Source organism: Capricornis sumatraensis, chromosome 11 (assembly GCF_032405125.1).
Source record: "Capricornis sumatraensis isolate serow.1 chromosome 11, serow.2, whole genome shotgun sequence".
Lineage (NCBI taxonomy): Eukaryota > Metazoa > Chordata > Mammalia > Artiodactyla > Bovidae > Capricornis > Capricornis sumatraensis.
This window is the reverse complement of record NC_091079.1, coordinates 34,050,163-34,069,020: the sequence shown is the minus strand read 5'-3', so window position 1 is coordinate 34,069,020 and position 18,858 is coordinate 34,050,163. Positions and strand designations below refer to the sequence as shown.

The 18,858-nt window shown below is 50.3% G+C and overlaps 1 protein-coding gene across 1 annotated transcript; it reads left to right on the top strand.

Annotated features, from left to right (window-relative positions):
- The first annotated feature begins 775 nt into the window (after positions 1–775).
- On the top strand, positions 776–8,785 carry TRIB1 (tribbles pseudokinase 1). The gene is made up of 3 exons (XM_068983524.1): positions 776–1,603; positions 3,790–4,082; positions 6,522–8,785. Exons 1-3 carry the CDS (start codon positions 1,247–1,249, stop codon positions 6,985–6,987), a joined length of 1,116 nt encoding a protein of 371 aa, XP_068839625.1. The 5' UTR covers positions 776–1,246; the 3' UTR covers positions 6,988–8,785.
- Positions 8,786–18,858: the final 10,073 nt, after the last annotated feature.

The following is an 18,858-nucleotide window of genomic DNA, read 5'->3' as shown; positions in this document are numbered from 1 at the left end:
TCCCTTCCTCCGGCTACCGCCGGGTCTCGGCGACGCCTACAGCTCCAACCCGAGGTCCCCAGGCGCGGGGCGGCGAGGGGATCCCCCGGGGCAAAAGGAGTCACCCCGCGGCCGCACCGAGCGGCGGGTGCTGGAGAACTGGTGCGCGCGCCCGCGGTCCATTGTGCTCCGAGTGAATGAGGAGCGCGCACCAATCACCGGTCGCTTCACCTCCCGCGGCCCCTCCCCTCCCGCCCACTTCCCCGGGACCCTGACGTCACGGGAACTTTTCCTCCGCCTCCTCCCCCGGCTTCCAGCGCTGAGTCCACGGCCTGCGGGAGGGCGCGCGCCGCCTCCTGCCTAGACCAGCCTGTTGAGGGTTTGGGGGGAGCTGGGGGGAATGTGTGCGCGCGCCCTAGCGGGCTCAGAACTCACCACCTGCGCCGGAGCGCGCTCAGCCCCGAGCATCCCAGCCCTCGGGCCACCCCCCTCGCCCCCGCCGACCCAGCTCCACCTCCCCTTCCCGCCGCCCCCCCGCCCCTGTCCTCCCCCTCCACTTCGGTGACTGCTCGCCCGGCGGCAGGGCCGGAGTCGTCGCAGCCACCTCATTGCACAACCCGGCTTCCCAACTGTTTACACAGCCCGGCCTGTGAGTGTGTGTGTATACAGCGTGAGTCACCGGGAGGCGGAGGAGGTGGAGGAAAAGGAGAAGGAGGAGTGCACTGGCCGGGATCGGTGCGGCGCACACACTCACTCACACTCAGTCACTCTCTCCGAGAGCGTCTCGCTCGCGCACACTCACGCCGGGAGCCCAAGAGCGCGCCGGATTCCGAGCGCCGCGGAAAAGTTGCTTTGGCTTTCGCTACGAGACTTCTTGCTCTGGGAAGTGTGTTTGCTCCGTGGCTCCAGCGAGGCTGCGGAATCCTGTGCTCGCCGCTCTGAACCTCGGGAAGGCCGGCCGCCCCTGCCTCCCCGACTGTCGGCAGCTTCGACAACAATAGCGGCGGCTGCCGCCGTTCTGCGAGGCGCCCCGAGCAGGTACCCGCGAGGATCCGGAGACCCGAGCCGGCCTCCGCGCCGCGGACGCGCTGCCAGCGTGATCCCCTCGTGCACCAGGAGCGGCTCCAGCTTTGCCCCTAGTGGGGGCAGAACCAAGCTCCGTCTGCAAACTCCATCCCCCGGGCTGGAGTAAGTCGCGGCGCCCGTCGCGCCTTTCCGGGCGGATCCGAGGACTTATAAAGCAGGGGCCGCCCCGGCCCGGGTCGGGATGCGGGTCGGTCCCGTGCGCTCTGCCATGAACGGCGTCTCGCAGCCCCGCACTCCGGCCTTGCTCGCCGCCGGCCGGGGCACCCCGGCCAAACGCCTGCTGGACGCAGACGACGCGGCGGCCGTGGCGGCCAAGTGCCCACGTCTCTCCGAGTGTTCGAGCCCCCCGGACTACCTCAGCCCCCCTGGCTCTCCCTGCAGCCCGCAGCCTCCGCCCGCCGCTCCAGGGGCCGGCGGCGGCTCCGGGAGCGCGCCGGGGCCCAGCCGCATCGCTGACTACCTGCTGCTGCCCCTGGCTGAGCGCGAGCATGTGTCCCGGGCGCTGTGCATCCACACCGGCCGCGAGCTGCGCTGCAAGGTACGCACCCGGGGGGCCGGGACCCGGCGGAGGTCGCGGGTGAGGGGGAACACGGTGGCAGGCAAAAGTGTTTGAGGTCTCGCCCGCCAGCGCCTGGGAGCCGAAGGTGCCGCCAGCGTTTGGGCTTGAGGCAAGGCGGTTAAGTGGATTTGAGCCCGGGAAGGCAGCATTTGACCAGGATCTCCTTACTGGGAATTGTGAGGTTCGGATGAAGTGGTATAATTCGAACTCGGCGGTCAAGAGGAAGTGCGGTGCTTAATTGCTTTATATCTATTAGATATTATTTTCTTAGCGCCCAGTTTAGTGCTTGGCGCTCCATATAAGTTGTGGAATTGAAATGGATCCCAGGGCCGTGCCATTCTCCTTTTCTCATTCTCCTCGGTCCCCCCGCCCCTCGTTCTGGAAGGGCGCCCTGCAGTGGGTGCCTGCTTGGAGCTTGGAGCAGCTGGCAGCTTTCTCGCCGGGGCTGCGAGGCACCCGGGCTCAGTTATGGGTGGTCAGGGGGCGGGAGGTCCGTGTCGGGCGCAGATCTTGGGGATTCCGGCTGGAACCCGCGCTGGAACCGGAACTCTCTTTCCCAGAGAGCAGTCTGGGGTGGGGGGTGGGGGGGTCTTCCAGCCAGGGCTGGGAGATTTGGCCAGAATGGAAATATTGGAAAGCCCGCGCCGGCTAGGAACCCTCGCTTCCATTCATGTCTTGATTTTCCGGCCAGCGATTTTCCTTTGAACATAAGGGATGCCATCCAATTGGAGGAACGACTAGAAACAGGATTCCCCGCGCTCTCCTCCTGCGCCAGTAGACGCAGAACATTCCCACAGTCCATCTACCTTTTGCAAGCTGAACACCCCGGTCTCAGACATTTCTGATAATCCCCTGGGCTGCTCCTTTTCACCTGAAAGATAGGTTCACCCTTCAGTTAAAGTCACTCTTGGGTTTTCTGCAACTCACCTGACCCCCCAACTTCCCTGGGCTCGCTGCTGCCATCTACTGGCCGGCCCGAATGAAAACTCAGATGCATGATCAAGCCCAGTTTTAAAGGGGGGGAAATTCTTCTCTTCTGGGTCGCTGGGGCTAAGAGCTCTTTTGGGAGGAGTATGAGTGTGGGCTAGGGGTGGGAGGAGGGGGGCAGCGGAGAGATTTCTTCGAGCTGGTGACAGAGCAGCCAGGCCTCAGAGGTGGGGTGGGTCTGGTCATTGTGCAACCCCTTCCAGTTCCTCTGAGCAGATAATAGCCGAATCCAGATGGTGACAGTCCGTGTGTCACCGTTTCCAGTTGAGTCTAGGATATGAGTAACCGGACTAAACAAAAGGCCCTTAAAGAGACCAGTCAGCTTCTTAGAGGAGATGCTACTGGTGTCCTGGGTGAAGGTGGGGGTGGGAATTGGTCGGGGGGTGGGGGTGGGGGGGCGGGGAGGGAGATAAATAAACGAATCCCTCCTGTGGGAATGTTACCTCAAGACTGCTTATACCTGAGTCAGCCCAGGCAGGTTGGAGTCATTTGTTCCTTCCCAGTAATGACAGAGCTGCGTGTTCTCCAACCCCTTGCTTCCACTTGGAAGCTGCATAGTCACCACCTTCTGTGCCCTTCCTGGCCTGCAGGAGGTCATGTCTTTCCAGGGACTGCTCCTGCAGATAACAGAGGGACCTCCATCAGCCCCTTGGCACCCGCCAGTGAGCAAGGGCCACAGAGGGTGGAGACTTCAGGGCTTAGCTCTCTGGAGCTTGTGGAAGGCTATACAGAGAAACCATCCATATGGTGGCTCTTTGGATATTTGCTAGCCCAGAGCCCTAGATGCTTCTGGTTTGGGGGTGTTAGGGGTAGCTGCAACTGCATAAAGTGGAGTTGAAGAGCTAATGGGGGTGTGTGCATGCATGCTAAGTCACTTCAGTCATGTCCGGCTCTTTGCAATCCCCTGGACTGTAGCCCGCCAGACTCCTCTGTCCATGGGATTTCCCAGGCAGGAATACTGGAGCGGGTTGCCTTGTCCTCCTTCAGGGGATCTTCCCGACCCAGGGATAGACCCCCATCACTTATGTCTCCTGCGTTGACAGATGGGTTCTTTACCATTAGTGCCACCTGGGAAGTCCCATGTCAACCAGAGTTCCCACATTGAGAATTGCAGCCCAGCTGCTGGAAGGCAGTCTCTGCTTCTCTAGCCTCCTAAGTGGGTCCACTTCTCTCTGCAGGTGTTTCCCATTAAACACTACCAGGACAAAATCCGGCCTTACATCCAGCTGCCATCACATAGGAATATCACGGGCATCGTGGAGGTGATCCTTGGGGAAACAAAGGCCTACGTCTTCTTTGAGAGGGACTTTGGGGACATGCACTCCTATGTGCGCAGCCGGAAGAGGTTGCGGGAAGAGGAGGCCGCCCGGCTCTTCAAGCAGATTGTCTCTGCCGTCGCCCACTGCCACCAGTCAGCCATTGTGCTGGGGGACCTGAAGCTTAGGAAGTTTGTCTTCTCCACCGAAGAGAGGTGAGCGGCCTCCACAACCCCTCCTGTGCCTTTTGGAGCCGAAACGAGGGTGCAGGTTGAGCAGTTAGGGGTGGTGCGTTGGCTCAGAACAACATCAAGGGCTCAGTTGTCCCAGAGTCAGTCTTGAGAAGTCCTCTCGCCTAAGGAGCCAAGGCCACAGCTGGGTTTCCTGCACTCTTGTGGATGTGGCCTGGGGACACCTCGGTGCATTTGTGGGATGTCACGTGAGGACAGGTTACCCTCCCCACTTCCACCCCGGGATCAGGTTTATTCCCCATTGTTGTCAGAAAGGTCAGTTCTTCTCCGGTACAAATGTCAGCCTGCCCTTCACAGCATCGATTCCTAGAGGACATTTTAAAATCCTTGTTTATACTGAGTGCCTTTTTTGTTTTTTTGGTACCTAGGAAGTGTCACAGAACTGGTCAGACTGTCGTATTTGCAGAAACCTCTCCCTTTCCTTCACCCCACGCTTCTATTCTGTGTCATGCTTGACCCCCAATATTTTCTCCACTTTGTCCAGTGACTTTTTAGGCGTTTTGTTTAGATACATCTTCAGAAAATAGCCACAGTTGAATAAGAAATGGAAGCCGGATGGAATTGGTTGCTAAATATAGATCATGGCTTACCTCATAAAAGAACAAGATGAGCCTGATAAGACAATAATGAGACATTAAGATTCAGAGTTGAGGTTTCAGACAAGGGAAGTCAGGAAGCTGCAGAAGATAAACCTTACCTGGTTTTAGGAGGTGGGCCACATCCCTTGTGGAAAGATTAAGAGCAATACCACTGTCCAGTTGCACAGGTGGGTGTGCACTCTCCTGCTGTAGCTGTGCCATTTTAGCCTTAACTCCAGATCCTATGAAAATGTACAGGGTTGTTGCCAGAAAACCTGGCTTTGTATCTGACCTTGCAAGAGTTATTGGAACATAACTGATTAGCAAAGAAAAGCAAAGTGTTGGCAATGAAGAAGTTTCCAGTTCCTGGAACACTCTCCTTTGATATGGTGATGTATTTTCTGAAACATGCCTTACACACCTCCTTGCTTACTTTTGAAATCCGCCATTGCACAGGCGAATGTCATGTGCGTGGAGTTTGGCAACCCGAGGGTTAAGCAATGGCAGGCTGACGCTAGCCCTGTAAGCAGCACAGGTGCAGGGTTTTAGTACTACAGGAACCAATCAGCGGCAGGCGGTGTGGGTTGAGTCATATTTTCCGTTTACAGAACCAATGGGTATTTTACATAACGACGGGGGAGGTCAGGCTGAGGACATACTGAAGTTAGCACATGTATACTACACTCCAGGGAACAGGAAGGCAGGAAGGAAAAAAAATAAAAAACAACTAGACCTTTAAGAGGAAAAGGAATTGACCCAGTAGCCTGTACCAAATATTTGCATCCTTCTCAACCAACGATTTACTGAAACAGGGCTAGTTCAGAGAAACTTGGGGCGGGGGGACACAGTGGCCACCAGATATTGGAGGCTCCCCACATGGCTCTGGGCTTTGGGGGAGCCCAGGAGGCATGAGTGGCTGGATCTGAACAGGGAGGCACCTGCAGCTTCACCTGAGAGCCTTGACTGAAGATGTTTCAGATTGGTTGTTACCTGAACACATGAATCCCTATCTGGGTAAACGAGCTCAGGTGGTGCTATGCCATCCTAGGGGGTGTGTGTGTGCATGTGTACATGTACATGGGCATTTTAGGCGTCCTGCATCTTTCAAACCCACCAGTTGCTTTCTTTGCCTTCTTGTCTTGGCATTCTTTGCAATTAAATATCCCAATATACGTAATTAACATTCCTCATACTTTTCCTGAGTCTAGGCCATTGTGGGCTTGGGCTCAGGTGGACAGAATTGTCTGTGTGTGTGTATCAATGTGAACAGGAGTGCTGACAATCCGTGTGCAATATCAGTGACCTTGGGCTCCAGGTTCTGTAATGTTCTGTATTGCCAAGCATCGGTCCTAGTGACCCTGGCAGTCAGTGGCATGATAAGAGATAAGATCGGCTTGTAGGATGCTCTGGCTCTCCCTGAAGCAGTAGGCAAACTGTTCTTCCCTGGCAGCTTTTGGAGAAATGTCAGCATTCTCCTGACACAGGCTCCCACTGCTGCAATGTGCACTTAGTAGATTGTGTAACCTCTATTAGGATATTTCTTCTAAGCTCTAGCATCATGAATAGTATTTGGGGCTTTGCATCATACCCTCCACCCCAGGTGTTCTCTCAATAGTTTGCTAATTTTTATTGCAGTTTGTATTGGTTTGTGAAATCTGGAGTCCTCCTGGGTAGGTTGCAAGGTTGTGCTTACTGGATGAAGGGGTAACTGGCATTCCTTGGGCCTCTGCGTTGAGTGCCTGTGGGCCCTATTATTGGGAAGGAAGGCCTTGTTTTTCATAGCAGCTGGATCTGGAAGTAATGGCTTGTTTCATGTCTTCTACAGAACCCAGCTCAGACTGGAAAGTCTTGAAGATACACACATAATCAAGGGAGAAGATGACGCTTTGTCAGACAAACACGGCTGCCCAGCCTATGTGAGCCCTGAGATTCTGAACACCACGGGGACCTACTCCGGAAAGGCAGCGGACGTTTGGAGCCTTGGGGTGATGCTCTACACCCTTTTGGTGGGGCGCTACCCCTTCCATGACTCAGACCCCAGTGCCCTTTTCTCCAAAATCCGACGTGGACAGTTCTGCATTCCTGACCACATTTCTCCCAAAGCCAGGTGCCTCATTCGCAGCCTCCTGAGACGGGAGCCTTCGGAGAGACTCACTGCCCCAGAGATCTTACTCCATCCCTGGTTTGAGTCTGTCTTGGAACCTGGGTACGTCGACTCAGAAGTAGGAACTTCCGACCAGATTGTTCCAGAGTACCAGGAGGACAGTGACATCAGTTCCTTCTTCTGCTAATCCCCAAACCTCAGAAACCTCATAATTCTCACACATGGCATTTTCCATTTCTAAAGATGGACAGGCCTTTCGGCGTGAGGCCAACCAGACAGGTGATGGCGTGGAGACTGTGGGTGTTGAATTCAGCATGGCGCCCCTTCTTTCTCATCTTCTGGATGCGTGACTGAGGAGGTGAGCAGCGTACACTCTGATTGGCTGCCCTACAGTTTTCCTCAGTGAACCTTCGCCAACTATCCCTTTGTTGGATTTGGGGGGTTCCACCTCTTTTCTGGGTGGCACGGAGTATGAATATCCTGCAGCGTGTGATGGAGTGAACATTCTAAAGGGAGAGGAAATGAATCACACAATGGCATTTTGGGCAATAACTATATTTTTAACAGGGTGACAGATTACCTGGGCCAATAAACCTGCCATCTTCAAACTGGTCCTTGGTAGCCAGGCTTTCGCTACCCCCAGCTTCTCTGATTGGAAAATTGTTTTTTCCTGGTTTCGTTTAACACTCGCCCTTTCTTCATGTTTTTGGAGCAGACTGTTTTCAGGGGCATAGAAGCTTGCCTGAACCATGAACCCAGAATCATCTCTCCTCTGTGTCCTGCCAAGACCCCATTTGCACTAAAGCCTTCTTTCTGACCTCCCCTTTCACTATAAAAGCACTTATACCAGCTAATGGTGGAAGAGTATCACAAAAGATTCAAGCTCCTGGCTGTTTCAGAACTCTGAGCTCAGACAGAGAGACTGGAGACTTTTAAAAAGAATTTGAGCACTTGGAAACCATTAGCTGTTTTGGTTCCCCTCAAATATGTTAGCATTTATCCTTTCCTTTTTTCCCCCAAGACCATCTCAGGGTGGAGCATTTTGTCTAGGAGGAGAAAGATAAGAAGATTCCTCTCTCCCAAGAGCAAGTTTTTGTGCTTCAGAGAAAGTAAATTTTGGATAGTCTTAGACGGCTCTCAGACTAACTTCCAGAATTAGTCTTTAACCACCCCCATGGGTCTGGTCTGCAGTTTTGCATGACAGGTTGTTAATATTTCATCTGTGGTGTGGTTTATGAATGGATCTGTTTCGTCGGTATATGGAGTGAAATAGCAAGCCCCAAATCTTTAAGGTCGGAAGGGACTTTAAAAGGCATCTAGTCCAACTTCTTTCCTTTCTCTACCACCTCCCAATGTAGAAATCTCCGTACCCCACCGAACCCCCCAAATTCTTTCACAGGTGGGACTCCAACCTCTGTTTGAATGCTTCCAGAGATGGGAACTCACTACCTACGGAAGATAGAACTTAGAAACTGCCACTTGCATTAAAAAAACAGATGAAATATCAGTAAATGTCTCAGACAGTACTGAAATCCGGTGGTTAAACGGGTAAACCAAACATACTGTATTCTGAGAAATGGCACAAAAGCAGGCAGTCACCTTTAAGGGCTACGCCTTAGGCAAACTACTAACATGCATTGTGAGAATACCGTGTATACCTCACGTACTGTGTGCTGTGTACATACAACGTACCTTTTCTACATTCGTTGTCGTTTTCGCGCTGACACTTGTTTGTTGTCTGTGTCTGTCTGAATAACCTGCGTGTCTAAGACCACGTGAAATGTGAATGATCATTGGCAATATTACCTTGACAGAATCATGGGACTTGGAGAAGGAGGACAGAGACCTCTGTCGCACTAACGCTCTCGTGGTTGCTTGAATGTTGTATCTGTGATACATGACCCGGCTAAGGACTCTGGGTTTGCTGGGGCTTGGAAACACTAGACCCTTCCTGTACATGTGTATATATGTTGAGACGGCCATTTCCGACTTGTAGAGAGATTTTAATAAATCTGGTTTCGTAAATTAGGTGCAGTGACTTCTTTGGAGTCCAGTCCGCCGTTACCTGGTGTAGTTTCATGCTGTGGATGCAAAGGTCGCTGGCTTCGGGCCTGGAATCTCAATGGGGAGATGAAGTAAACAGCTGATGATTATATATGACCTTTGACAAAGCTGAACCCATTCACTTTTTCCATTGAAGTAGACAAATTCATTTTGATGGGGTGAGACCAATTTGGTAAATCAGGCTGATGAGGGCTATGAGTTGAATTTAAGAGTTGAGAAACATTTGAAGAGGCACATACATATATGAAAAAGTCTTGAGTTGTAAGAATCCCTCTGGCTTATGATCTTTCACAGACCCTTGAGAATTTGATGAAAACTGTGGACACTTCTCAGAAAAACATCCATGTGTATCCAGCAGAATTCTGTTGTAATTTCAGAGGTCCACATCCATCCCTGAAGGTGTCACAAGGCCTCCTGTTGAGAGCCCAACTCCACCCTTTCCTACCCCATTAGACTTAATTAAATTAGTTGAGGCCTTCTTTTTCTGTAAATGTAAAAGTGGAACTAGTAGGAAAGCTAAAAGCAACATTATTTTGAATCACAAATACAGAAATTGGAATTGATTAGGTATAAAACTTCACTATGACAACAAAATCTAGTCTAAATGAAGTCAGTTGGCATCCAGAGTGATTTTTTAAAAGTTTGTAAAGTGTAACACATATACAGAAAACACAGGAGTGGGTGGCTCTGAATTTTCACAAACCAAACATACTGGTCTAACCTGAAGTCAGGTCAAGAAAAAAGAAACATGGCTAGGACCCCAGAATCTCCCTCCTACCCCCTTCAGTCCCACCTGGCACCCCTCCAGGGGATACCACCGTGAAAGTGAACGTGTTACGTCTGACTCTACAACCCCATGGACGGTAGCCCGCCAGGCTCCTCTGTCCATGGGGTTCTCCAGGTAAGAATACTGCAGTGAGTAGCCATTCCCTTCTCCAGGGGAATCTTCCTAACCCAGGGATTGGACCTGGGTCTCCTGCATTGCAGGTGGATTCTTACCATCTGAGCCATCAGGGAAGCTATGGGACAGAAATTTAATTCCAGATTCTAATGGTAAAAGTTAGAATAAGCATTAAGCCATCCACTCTGGGCTTAAATGAAAAGGCAAACAGAAATTACAGATGACACAATTGCCTTTTCCTAGGACTCAGGCTGAGATCACCCAGGAAAGGAGACCTATGACACCAAAGTTGCAACTCAGGCCTCATGACCCAGGAACTTGAGAAATGGAAAAAGCACGAAGCAAAGAATAGGCAAATGCCTGAGTAGTTAAAAAACGAGGAAGCTGGGAGTTGAACTAGGGTCATTCCATGAATAAGATCCTTAAACCCCGAAGTTTGTGGATCCTCAGGACATACGGTGCAACTTCTCCCTGCCCTGACAAACCCAGGCGAGGATCAGCACGACTCCTTGGGCACACAGAAGGCTAACACTTTGGACTTCACCAGGCTTTTTAATCTAAGGATTTCGAAACACTTTGCAAGCAATTAAGGTTACAACACCTCTTTGTACTGTTGTTACATGAACCAAGTGGAGGGAAATATGGGTCAGGATTAGCTGGGATGACATGTGATGCCACAAATCCAGAAATTTAATCTCTCCAAAGATTGAAACAAATCTGGGGCAATCATAGCCAGTTATCAATACATTATAGAAGATTGGAAGGAGAGTGTGCCACGCAATGGTTAAAAAGCCGATCGCTTTTATTTTCCTTTACATCCTTAATGTAAATCACTCAAGTGACATTTCAGTAACTGTTTATTCACATCATACTAGAAGTTTCACTCTTTTTCTCCCCTGTTCCTTCTCCCTCTCCCTCTCCTCTCTCTCTCTCCCCTTTAATAGTCACAGCAGCCAAGTGAAACAGACAAGTCAAATAATATTTGCTCCATTTTACAGATGAGAAAACAGTCTCAAGTGTCTTTCAGCAGCTGCTTGGCAGTAAGCAGCTAAGGGCTGGGACCTGATCTTGGGTCGTTGTACTCCTTGTCTAATGTGACTATGTCTGCACATGGCCGTTTAACTTCTGGTAAGAATGACGATTGGAGAAGATGGTTCAAGACAAATGCTGAGACTTCAGCCCCATCAGAGTCTTCAAAACAACTCAGTATATCAGTTATAAAGGTGGGAGCATTACTGAAGATGAGAGATCCATTATTCAAAAAACATATACTGGTCTCCTACCATGTGGCAGGCACTGTGGTAGATCATTGGGAAACGTGACCAAGACGCAGTCCTTGCCCCTGAATAGAAAACTCCGTGAAGTCGGGGACTGTGACTGTCTTCATCTCCCTGGCTTCTGGTACTCAGCTCAATGTCTATCACAGGAAGGTGTCCAATGGCAACATGGATGGATGAATGAGTGGGTGAGTGGATGGGTGGGTGGGTGAGTGAGTGGGTGGATGGGTGGGTGATGGGTGGCCGGGTGGGTCATTGGATGGATGAGTGGGTGAGTGGGTGAGTAGATGGGTGAGTGGGTGGATGAGAGGATGGATGAGTGGGAGGTGGGTGGGTGGGAGAGTGGATCATTGGATGGGTCAGCAAATGGATGGGTGTGTGGATGAGTGAGTGGAGGGATGTCCTCCAGCAGCTCAGAGCCTATTGGGCCTCCGAGTCAGAGAGCCAAGAATACAGAAGCAGGAATCTTGTGATTGGGGTCTCTTCCTAGTTCTGAAGCCCTTTCACTATTTGACCTTCAACAAACAGATCTGCGACCCTTGTTCTCATTTGCTCATCTTTAAACAGGAGCAAGCTCTGGGAGCTGGTAATGGACAGGGAAGTCTGGTATGCTGCAGTCCATGTGATCGCAAAGAGTCAAAGGGTCGGACACAACTGAGCTATTGAACTGACTGAAATAGGAGTAAAGCTCTTTGATTTCTTCAGCCCCTCCAGCTGCTCTTCTGTAAAAACAGACTGATTCTGTGAAAATAGGCCCCTAAGACAATCTTCGTCAGAGGGACCACCAGGATAGCTTTACACTTCCTTTTAAAACTAGGCACAGGCAGCATGAAATTAGGATGAAAATTTCATTCTGGATGAGAAAAGACACTGTAGCAATGAAAATTATGGAAATGGTTTTTCAACATAACTTTGGCTGGGAGAGGGAGGGTAATTTGATTAATCATGGTCCTTCTCTCAAAAGAAAAAAAAAATACCAGAAGAAACAAGGAATTTTGTCACCGGCCCCTGGGAACTGCCCACATCAGAGTTCAGTGGATTCTTTGAAAATCCTGGTAGCAGTCAATGACTTAGCGGTTCCTAGCAGAGGTAGGAAAAGGGAAAGTGCTAGTTGCTCAGTGGTGTCCAGCTCTTTGTGATCCCCTGGACTGTAGCCCACCCCAGGCTTCTCTGTCCATGGAATAGGCAAGGATGCTGGAGTGGGTAGCCATTCCCTTCTCCAGGGGATCTTTCCGACCCAGGAATTGAACCAGTGTCTGCTGCATTGCAGGTGGATTCTTTATCATCTGAGCCACTAGGAAAGCCCAGGAAAAGACAAGTTCAGTTCAGTCACTAAGTCATGTCCGACACTTTGCGACCCCATGGACTGTAGCATGCCAGGCTTCCCTGTCCATCACCAACTCCTGGAGCTTGCTCAAACTCATGTCCATTGAGTCAGTGATGCCATCAAACCATCTTATCCTCTGATGTTCCCCTCTCCTCCTGCGTTTGATCTTTCCCAGCATCAGGGTCTTTTCCAATGAGTCAGTTCTTCCCATCAAGTGGCCAAAGTATTGGAACTTCAGCTTCTGCATCAGTCCTTTCAATGAATATTCAGGACTGATTTGCTTTAGGATTGACTGGTCTGATCTCCTTGCAGTCCAAGGGACTCTCAAGAGTCTTCTCCAACATCACAGTTCAAAAGCATTAATTCTTTGGCTCTCAGCCTTCATTATGGTCCAATTCTCACATCTATACATGACTACTGGAAAAACGGTAGATTTGACTAGATGGACTGTTGTAAGCAAAGCAATGTCTCTGCTTTTTAATATGCTGTCTAGGTTGGTCATAGCTTTTCTTCCAAGGAGCAAGCATCTTTTAATTTCATGGCTGCAGTCACCATCTGCGCCCAAGAAAATGCAGCCAAATTTCACAGCTCAGTCCTGCTAGAAGCTTTACAGTACACATCTCACTTTGTTTCAGGGACCCTGTAAAGTGAACCGTCTGTTCCCATTTAACAGATGTGGAACAGTGTGGCTGAACAGTGTGGTTGAACAGTGAGTCCAAGTTCACAGAGTGAGTGGACTGGGCCCTAAGCTGGGCCCGTGTGGCTCCAGATCTTTGCCTTTTCCAGTCTTGTGCTGTCCGCTTTGTGTTTGATATACTAGACCAACAGCACAATTTCTTCTTTTTGGAGCAGCTCTTGTGCTGGGAGATGTTTTGCCAGGAGGTGTATAGTATTTAAGGTTAATCCTGGTTTTGGTCTAGGATTTCTACGCACTGAGATTTATCAATAGAGTGCTGATGGTGTACTATGAGCCTTGCTAAGTGCTTCACATGAATTAACAAATAATTACCTCATAGTATCCTATAAAGAAGTATTGGTATCATTCCCTGTTTATACAAGAAGAGACCGAGGTTCGGAGAGAATGAGGGATTTACCCGAAGTCACCCAGCACAGCATTCATCTGGAGTCCTTAAACATGAAGGCTTCCTGCCCCTTTGTTTTCAGAACCGGGAGACTTTGTAAACTATTTAGTCCTAAATGCAGTGTGGTATCTTGGAACAGACAAAAGGACATGTGTGAGAAAATGAGTGAAATCCAAATACAGTCTGGAATTCAATCAGTAATAATGTGCCACTGCTGGCTTCTTAGTTGAGACTAGAGTACCGCGGAGATGTAAAATGGTATCACTGGGGGAAGCCAGTGATCGGTACTATCTGCAACTTTTCTGTGAATCTAAAGTTATTCCAACGTCAAAACTAAAGCAAGATTTAGTCCACACTTCTCTCATTTTGGTGGGACACCAAGGCTGAGACTGGGGAAGCCTCCGTCAAAAGGCCACTCTCGACGCAGCTGCCACCGTCAGGCCTGCCACCCACGGCTCAGCATCCTGGGTGCTGGCTGGTTGCTGTGCGTGACCTTCTAGAAGGTGTCTGGAGCCAAATGAGGTGAATGTCAGGCACTTCCATGGAAAGTGCCAGAAACATTTTGGAGGCAGGACGTGGCATTTTGAAGAAATAGGTTCTGAGGTCTGGCCTTTGGGGCGGTGACTGAAAGTGTCCCCAGAAGTTTCTCATGTGGCCGTCACCCTCTGTCAGCACGGCCAGCTGAGCCAGGCCCATGGCCGTGCCCCTCAGTGATGACCTCAAGGCCACACCGTGAGCTAGAAGGCGGCAGAAGCAGGCTGCGGTGAGCATTGCTGAGAGGAGGACTTGGCCTCAGCCCGAAGGGGAGGGCCTGTGGGGTCAGGGTTCAAGTGCACACCAAACAGCTTTCGCATCCCTGCTCCACGTCAAGAGGTTGTCTGGCCTCTGGGAGGTGAAGAGCCACCAAACCCGCTCCTGTGGAGCTGTAGCCCTCAGCAGCCAGGGGCTAGGTTCACCCACCCTCCAGCCCCCCATTTTATGGTTGGGGAAGAAGCCAAGGCTGAGAGGGGAAAGAACAGCCAATTCACAGCCAACACTCATCTTGTATCTGAGATTTTCTTTCTCGATAGCTGCAGTTAGAGTTGGTTTCCAGGTTCCCGCTGATCGGTATCATTCTCACTTCTTCACTGGGGAAGTGAATTCGTGGATTACATTTCACAGGTAGCCCCAAACACTCCTCACTATGTCTTTGACACACTGCTGGATACCCTGTGCAAATTATGGGTGCAGAAAGAGAGGAATTCAAATGACAGTGGAGATAGGGACCCAGGCGGGCTGAGTACTCTGTATTTCCCCAACACTGCCTTAGCACTTTATAGGCACAGCCTCATTCCATTCTTTTTTTTTTTTTCAATATTTATTTATTTATGACTCTCCAGTTGTGGTGAATGGGCTCTGGAGATTGGTGGACTTAGTTATTCCTTGGCATGTGGGATCTTAGTTTCCTGACCGGGGTTCAAACCTATACCCACTACGCTGGAAGGCAGATTCTTAACCACTGGACCACCAGGGAAGTCCCCTCATTTCATTCATATAACAGCTCTGTGTATAAGGGATTCTTATTGGTCCTATTTTACAGATGGGTATGTGCAAGCCCAGAGAGGGTAAGTAACTTGTTCTAGTCACACAGCTAGAATATGAGATCTCAACCCAGGGAGTCTCACTCTAAAGAATATGCTCTTGATGTGTGGCTCATCCGCTCCCCCGTTTTGGCAAATGTTCACCTTTTATATTTATTCCCACAAATAAATACAGAGTTCTATCATGTCAGTAAACCCTGGACCCTCCTGGGGAAACCTGGAGAAAGCTTTTTAGATTTGATACTTCCCAGGGCTGGCAGGAGAAAGAGTTTGAACTACAGGGTGAGAGAAACCTGGTAGCGAAACCCAGCTCTGTAGCTAACTAGCTGTATGACCCAGACAGTTCCTATGACTGCTCTCTGCCTCAGTTGCACTGATAATGCCATCTGCCCCCAAGGGTGGGGTGGTGAGGATTACATGAGGTAAGCCTATTCAGAGCCTGGTTCAAGGTGCCACCTGTGTGAAAAGAACCCGTGCTGGGAAGTCAGATAGACTTGGATTTGGATCCCAGCCTTGCTCCTTCCTTACAGGCCTTCCCTGGTGGCTCAGTAGTAAAGAATCTGCCTGCCAATGCAGGAGACACATGTTCGATCCCTGGGTTGGGAAGATCCCCTGAAGAAGGAAATGGCAACCCACTCCAGTATTCTTTTCTGGAGGATCCCGTGGACAGAGGAGCCTGGTGGGCTACAGTCCATAGCGTCACAAAGACTCCGACATGACTTAGCAACTAAACAATAATAACAACTTGCTCTGTGACCTTTAGCAAGTTGCAAGGTCTCTCTGAGCCATCATTTCCTGATGTATATAATGGATACAAAAATAAGTGTTTTCCAGGGCTGCAGAAATACCAGGGTGGCGGTGCTCAATGGAACTACAAGATTGCAGTGTTTTGAGGAGTTGCTGGGTTGCAGGCAGGATGGGTGATAAAAACACGTAGAGCCTGGCCTGGGGTTTCAGTCAAGATTAGTGTTCCCTTTGTCATGGGAGTGCACGCATGAACTCCTCTTTCCTTTTTCGTACACATTCTTTTCCTTCTGGGTTGCAGGCTCACCAGGTCAAAGTGTTGACTCTTCTAGGGGACAGTTTGGAGGGGAGGGCCAGTCTCAGGGAGCAGGCCAGTACCCAGACCATCAGCTTACCCACTTCTTGCTGCCTGGGGGTTGCTGACCTTGGTATTAGTCAGTGCAGGTGAGCAGAGAGCCATTTGACTTCTCTGACTTGGTTCAGCTGACCAGCTCCTCCAGGGTCTCAGAAATTCACCTTGGGGGCCAGGGAGGGCTTGAAACTGCCATTTCACAGATTCCTAAGAGACCTCACTGGGATCCCACAAGAGGAGAGGAAGGAGTAAACAAATTAACCCATGGCCAGCTTGTACAGAGGCAGGGGTAAGCTTAGTCCCAACTAGCAGGGTGGCAAAGTGAGGAAACCAGGGTCCCAGTGGCCCAGGGTTTGCAGTGTGGCTCTAGAATTTACCCATGAAGGGAACTCACCTATCTCAGCCTCAGTTGCCTTATCTGTGAAATGGGGTTGGAGAGAATTCTCACCTCCTGAGATTGTGCATAGATAAGACCATGCCTGTAAAACATTTCCCACATGCCTGACATGCAACAGAGTCTCAGCAAATGTAGGCTATCCATTGTTCTTGTTGTTCAGTTGCTCAGTCGTGTCCAGCTTTTTGCAACCTCATGGACTGCAGCACGCCAGACCTCTCTGTCCATCACCAACACCCAGAACTTCCTCAAACTTATGTCTGTCGCACTGGTGATGCCCTCCAACCATCTTATCCTCTGTTGTCCCCTTCTCCTCCTGCCTTCAGTCTTTCTCAGCATCAGAGTCTTTTCCAGTGAGTTGGCTGTTCACATCAGGTGGCCAAAGTATTGGAGCTTCAGCTTCAGCATCAGTTCTTCCAATGAATATTCAGGATTGATTTCCTTCAGGATTGACTGGTTTGATCTCCTTGCAGTCCAGGGGACTCTCAAGAGTCTTCTCCAACACCACAGTTTGATAAATGGGATCAACGATGGCCAAGAGCAGTAAGTAAGTAAGTAAGTAAGTGAAGTCACTTAGTCGTGTCCGACTCTTGCGACCCCGTGGACTGTAGCCTACCAGGCTTCTCTGTCCATGGGATTCTCCAGGCAAGAATACTGGAGTGGGTTACCATTTCCTTCTCCAGGGCATCTTCCCGACCCAGGGATCAAACCTGGGTCTCCTGTATTGGAGGCAGATGCTTTAACCTCTGAGCCACCAGGGAAGATAAGTCTATTCATTTAAAAATATGCTTAATGGTTCTTCTCATGTGTGGGGGCAGGGATCTTGTTAAGATGCAGATTCTGTTCATTGGGATGAGTGGGGCCTGAGAGTCTGCATTTTCGACCAGTTTCTGGGTGAAGTTGATGCTGTTGGCCAATTAGAGAAACATGAGATTGGAACCCATTTCCAAACAGAGACCTGTTAGGTCTCAATTAAATGAGCCTATTCCTGAAAACGAGTATACGAGTGTGCTAAGTCACTTCAGTCGTGTCCGACTCTTTGCGACCCCATGAATGGTAGCCCACCAGGCTCCTCTGTCAATGGGATTCTCCAAGCAAGAATACTGGAATGGGTTGCTGTGCCCTCCTCCAGGGGATCTTCCTGACCCATGAATAGAACTTCGTCTCTTATGTCTCCTGCATTTTCAGGTGGGTTCCTTACCACTAGTGCTACCTGGGAAACCCAATCCAGGAGAGGGGATTGGAGAGGAACAAATATTATTGAGTAGCTGCTTGGCATTGGATGTGTTGAATGAATTATCTCTTGCAACCCTCACAGTGTATCTGAGGGATATTATCATCTCCTTTTTTTCTGGATGGGGAACAGAGACTCAGATGTCATGTGCTCAGGGTCACAGAGCCCAGTAAAGGACAGGACTGAGATATGGACTTGTCTGCTTACCTTCAATCCCATCTCCTTTCTTGACCTCAGAGGCCACAGCTGGAGCCTAAGAACATAGCTGCAACAGGCCCTCAGTTTCCTGGCTGGCAGAATGAGTGGCCTGGGTGTAAATGTCCTCTGAGTTCCCTCCCCAGCCTCCTGCTGGAAGAGTTTCCCGGTCTGTGTGCTCTCTACTCTTACTCAGCACTCACTTGGCTGTGTCCCCACGCAGCTTCCTAATTTGGTGCTGATGCTCTGCTTACTGACGTATCCATGTCACCCTGTCAAGTTGGGAACACCACGGAGCTGCTGGGGCCACTCATCTTCCTAACAGCCAGCCAAGCAGTGCAGTGGTGACCAGAATAACTCCGCACCTGGGCCAAAGAACATTCTTCCACACTCCCAGAGATGAGCCTTTCAGCGTTCCTCAGGTAGAGAAGGCCACTTGCATCAACTAGAAGCCCTGCAGAGTCCAATTTCATCTTGGAGCCCAGTCTTGGAGTCTTAACCCTGCAGGGCCTGGGTGCTAAAGGGATTTGTTTGAACCTGTAGGTGGGGAGGGCTTCCCTGGTGGCTCAGTGGTAAAGAAACTGCCTGCCAATGCAGGAGACCCAGGTTCGATCCGTGGGTCAGGAAGATCGCCTTGAAAAGGAAAAGGGAACCCACGCCAGTATTCTTGCCTGGAGAACCCCATGGAAAGAAGAAGCTGGTGGGCTGCAGTCCACAGGGTCACAAAGAGTCAGACAAGACTGAGCGAGTAAACAACAACATAAGTGGAGAGACAGGCAGAGAAACCTACATGCCTCAGGAAGGCTCACACATACCTCCTGAGCTCATAGAGCAGAGGTTCTGAGAACTGGGCAGGTTTTCAGAAGGACGTGTTGGCCAGAGCTAAAATCTCCAGGTTCAAAATCCTG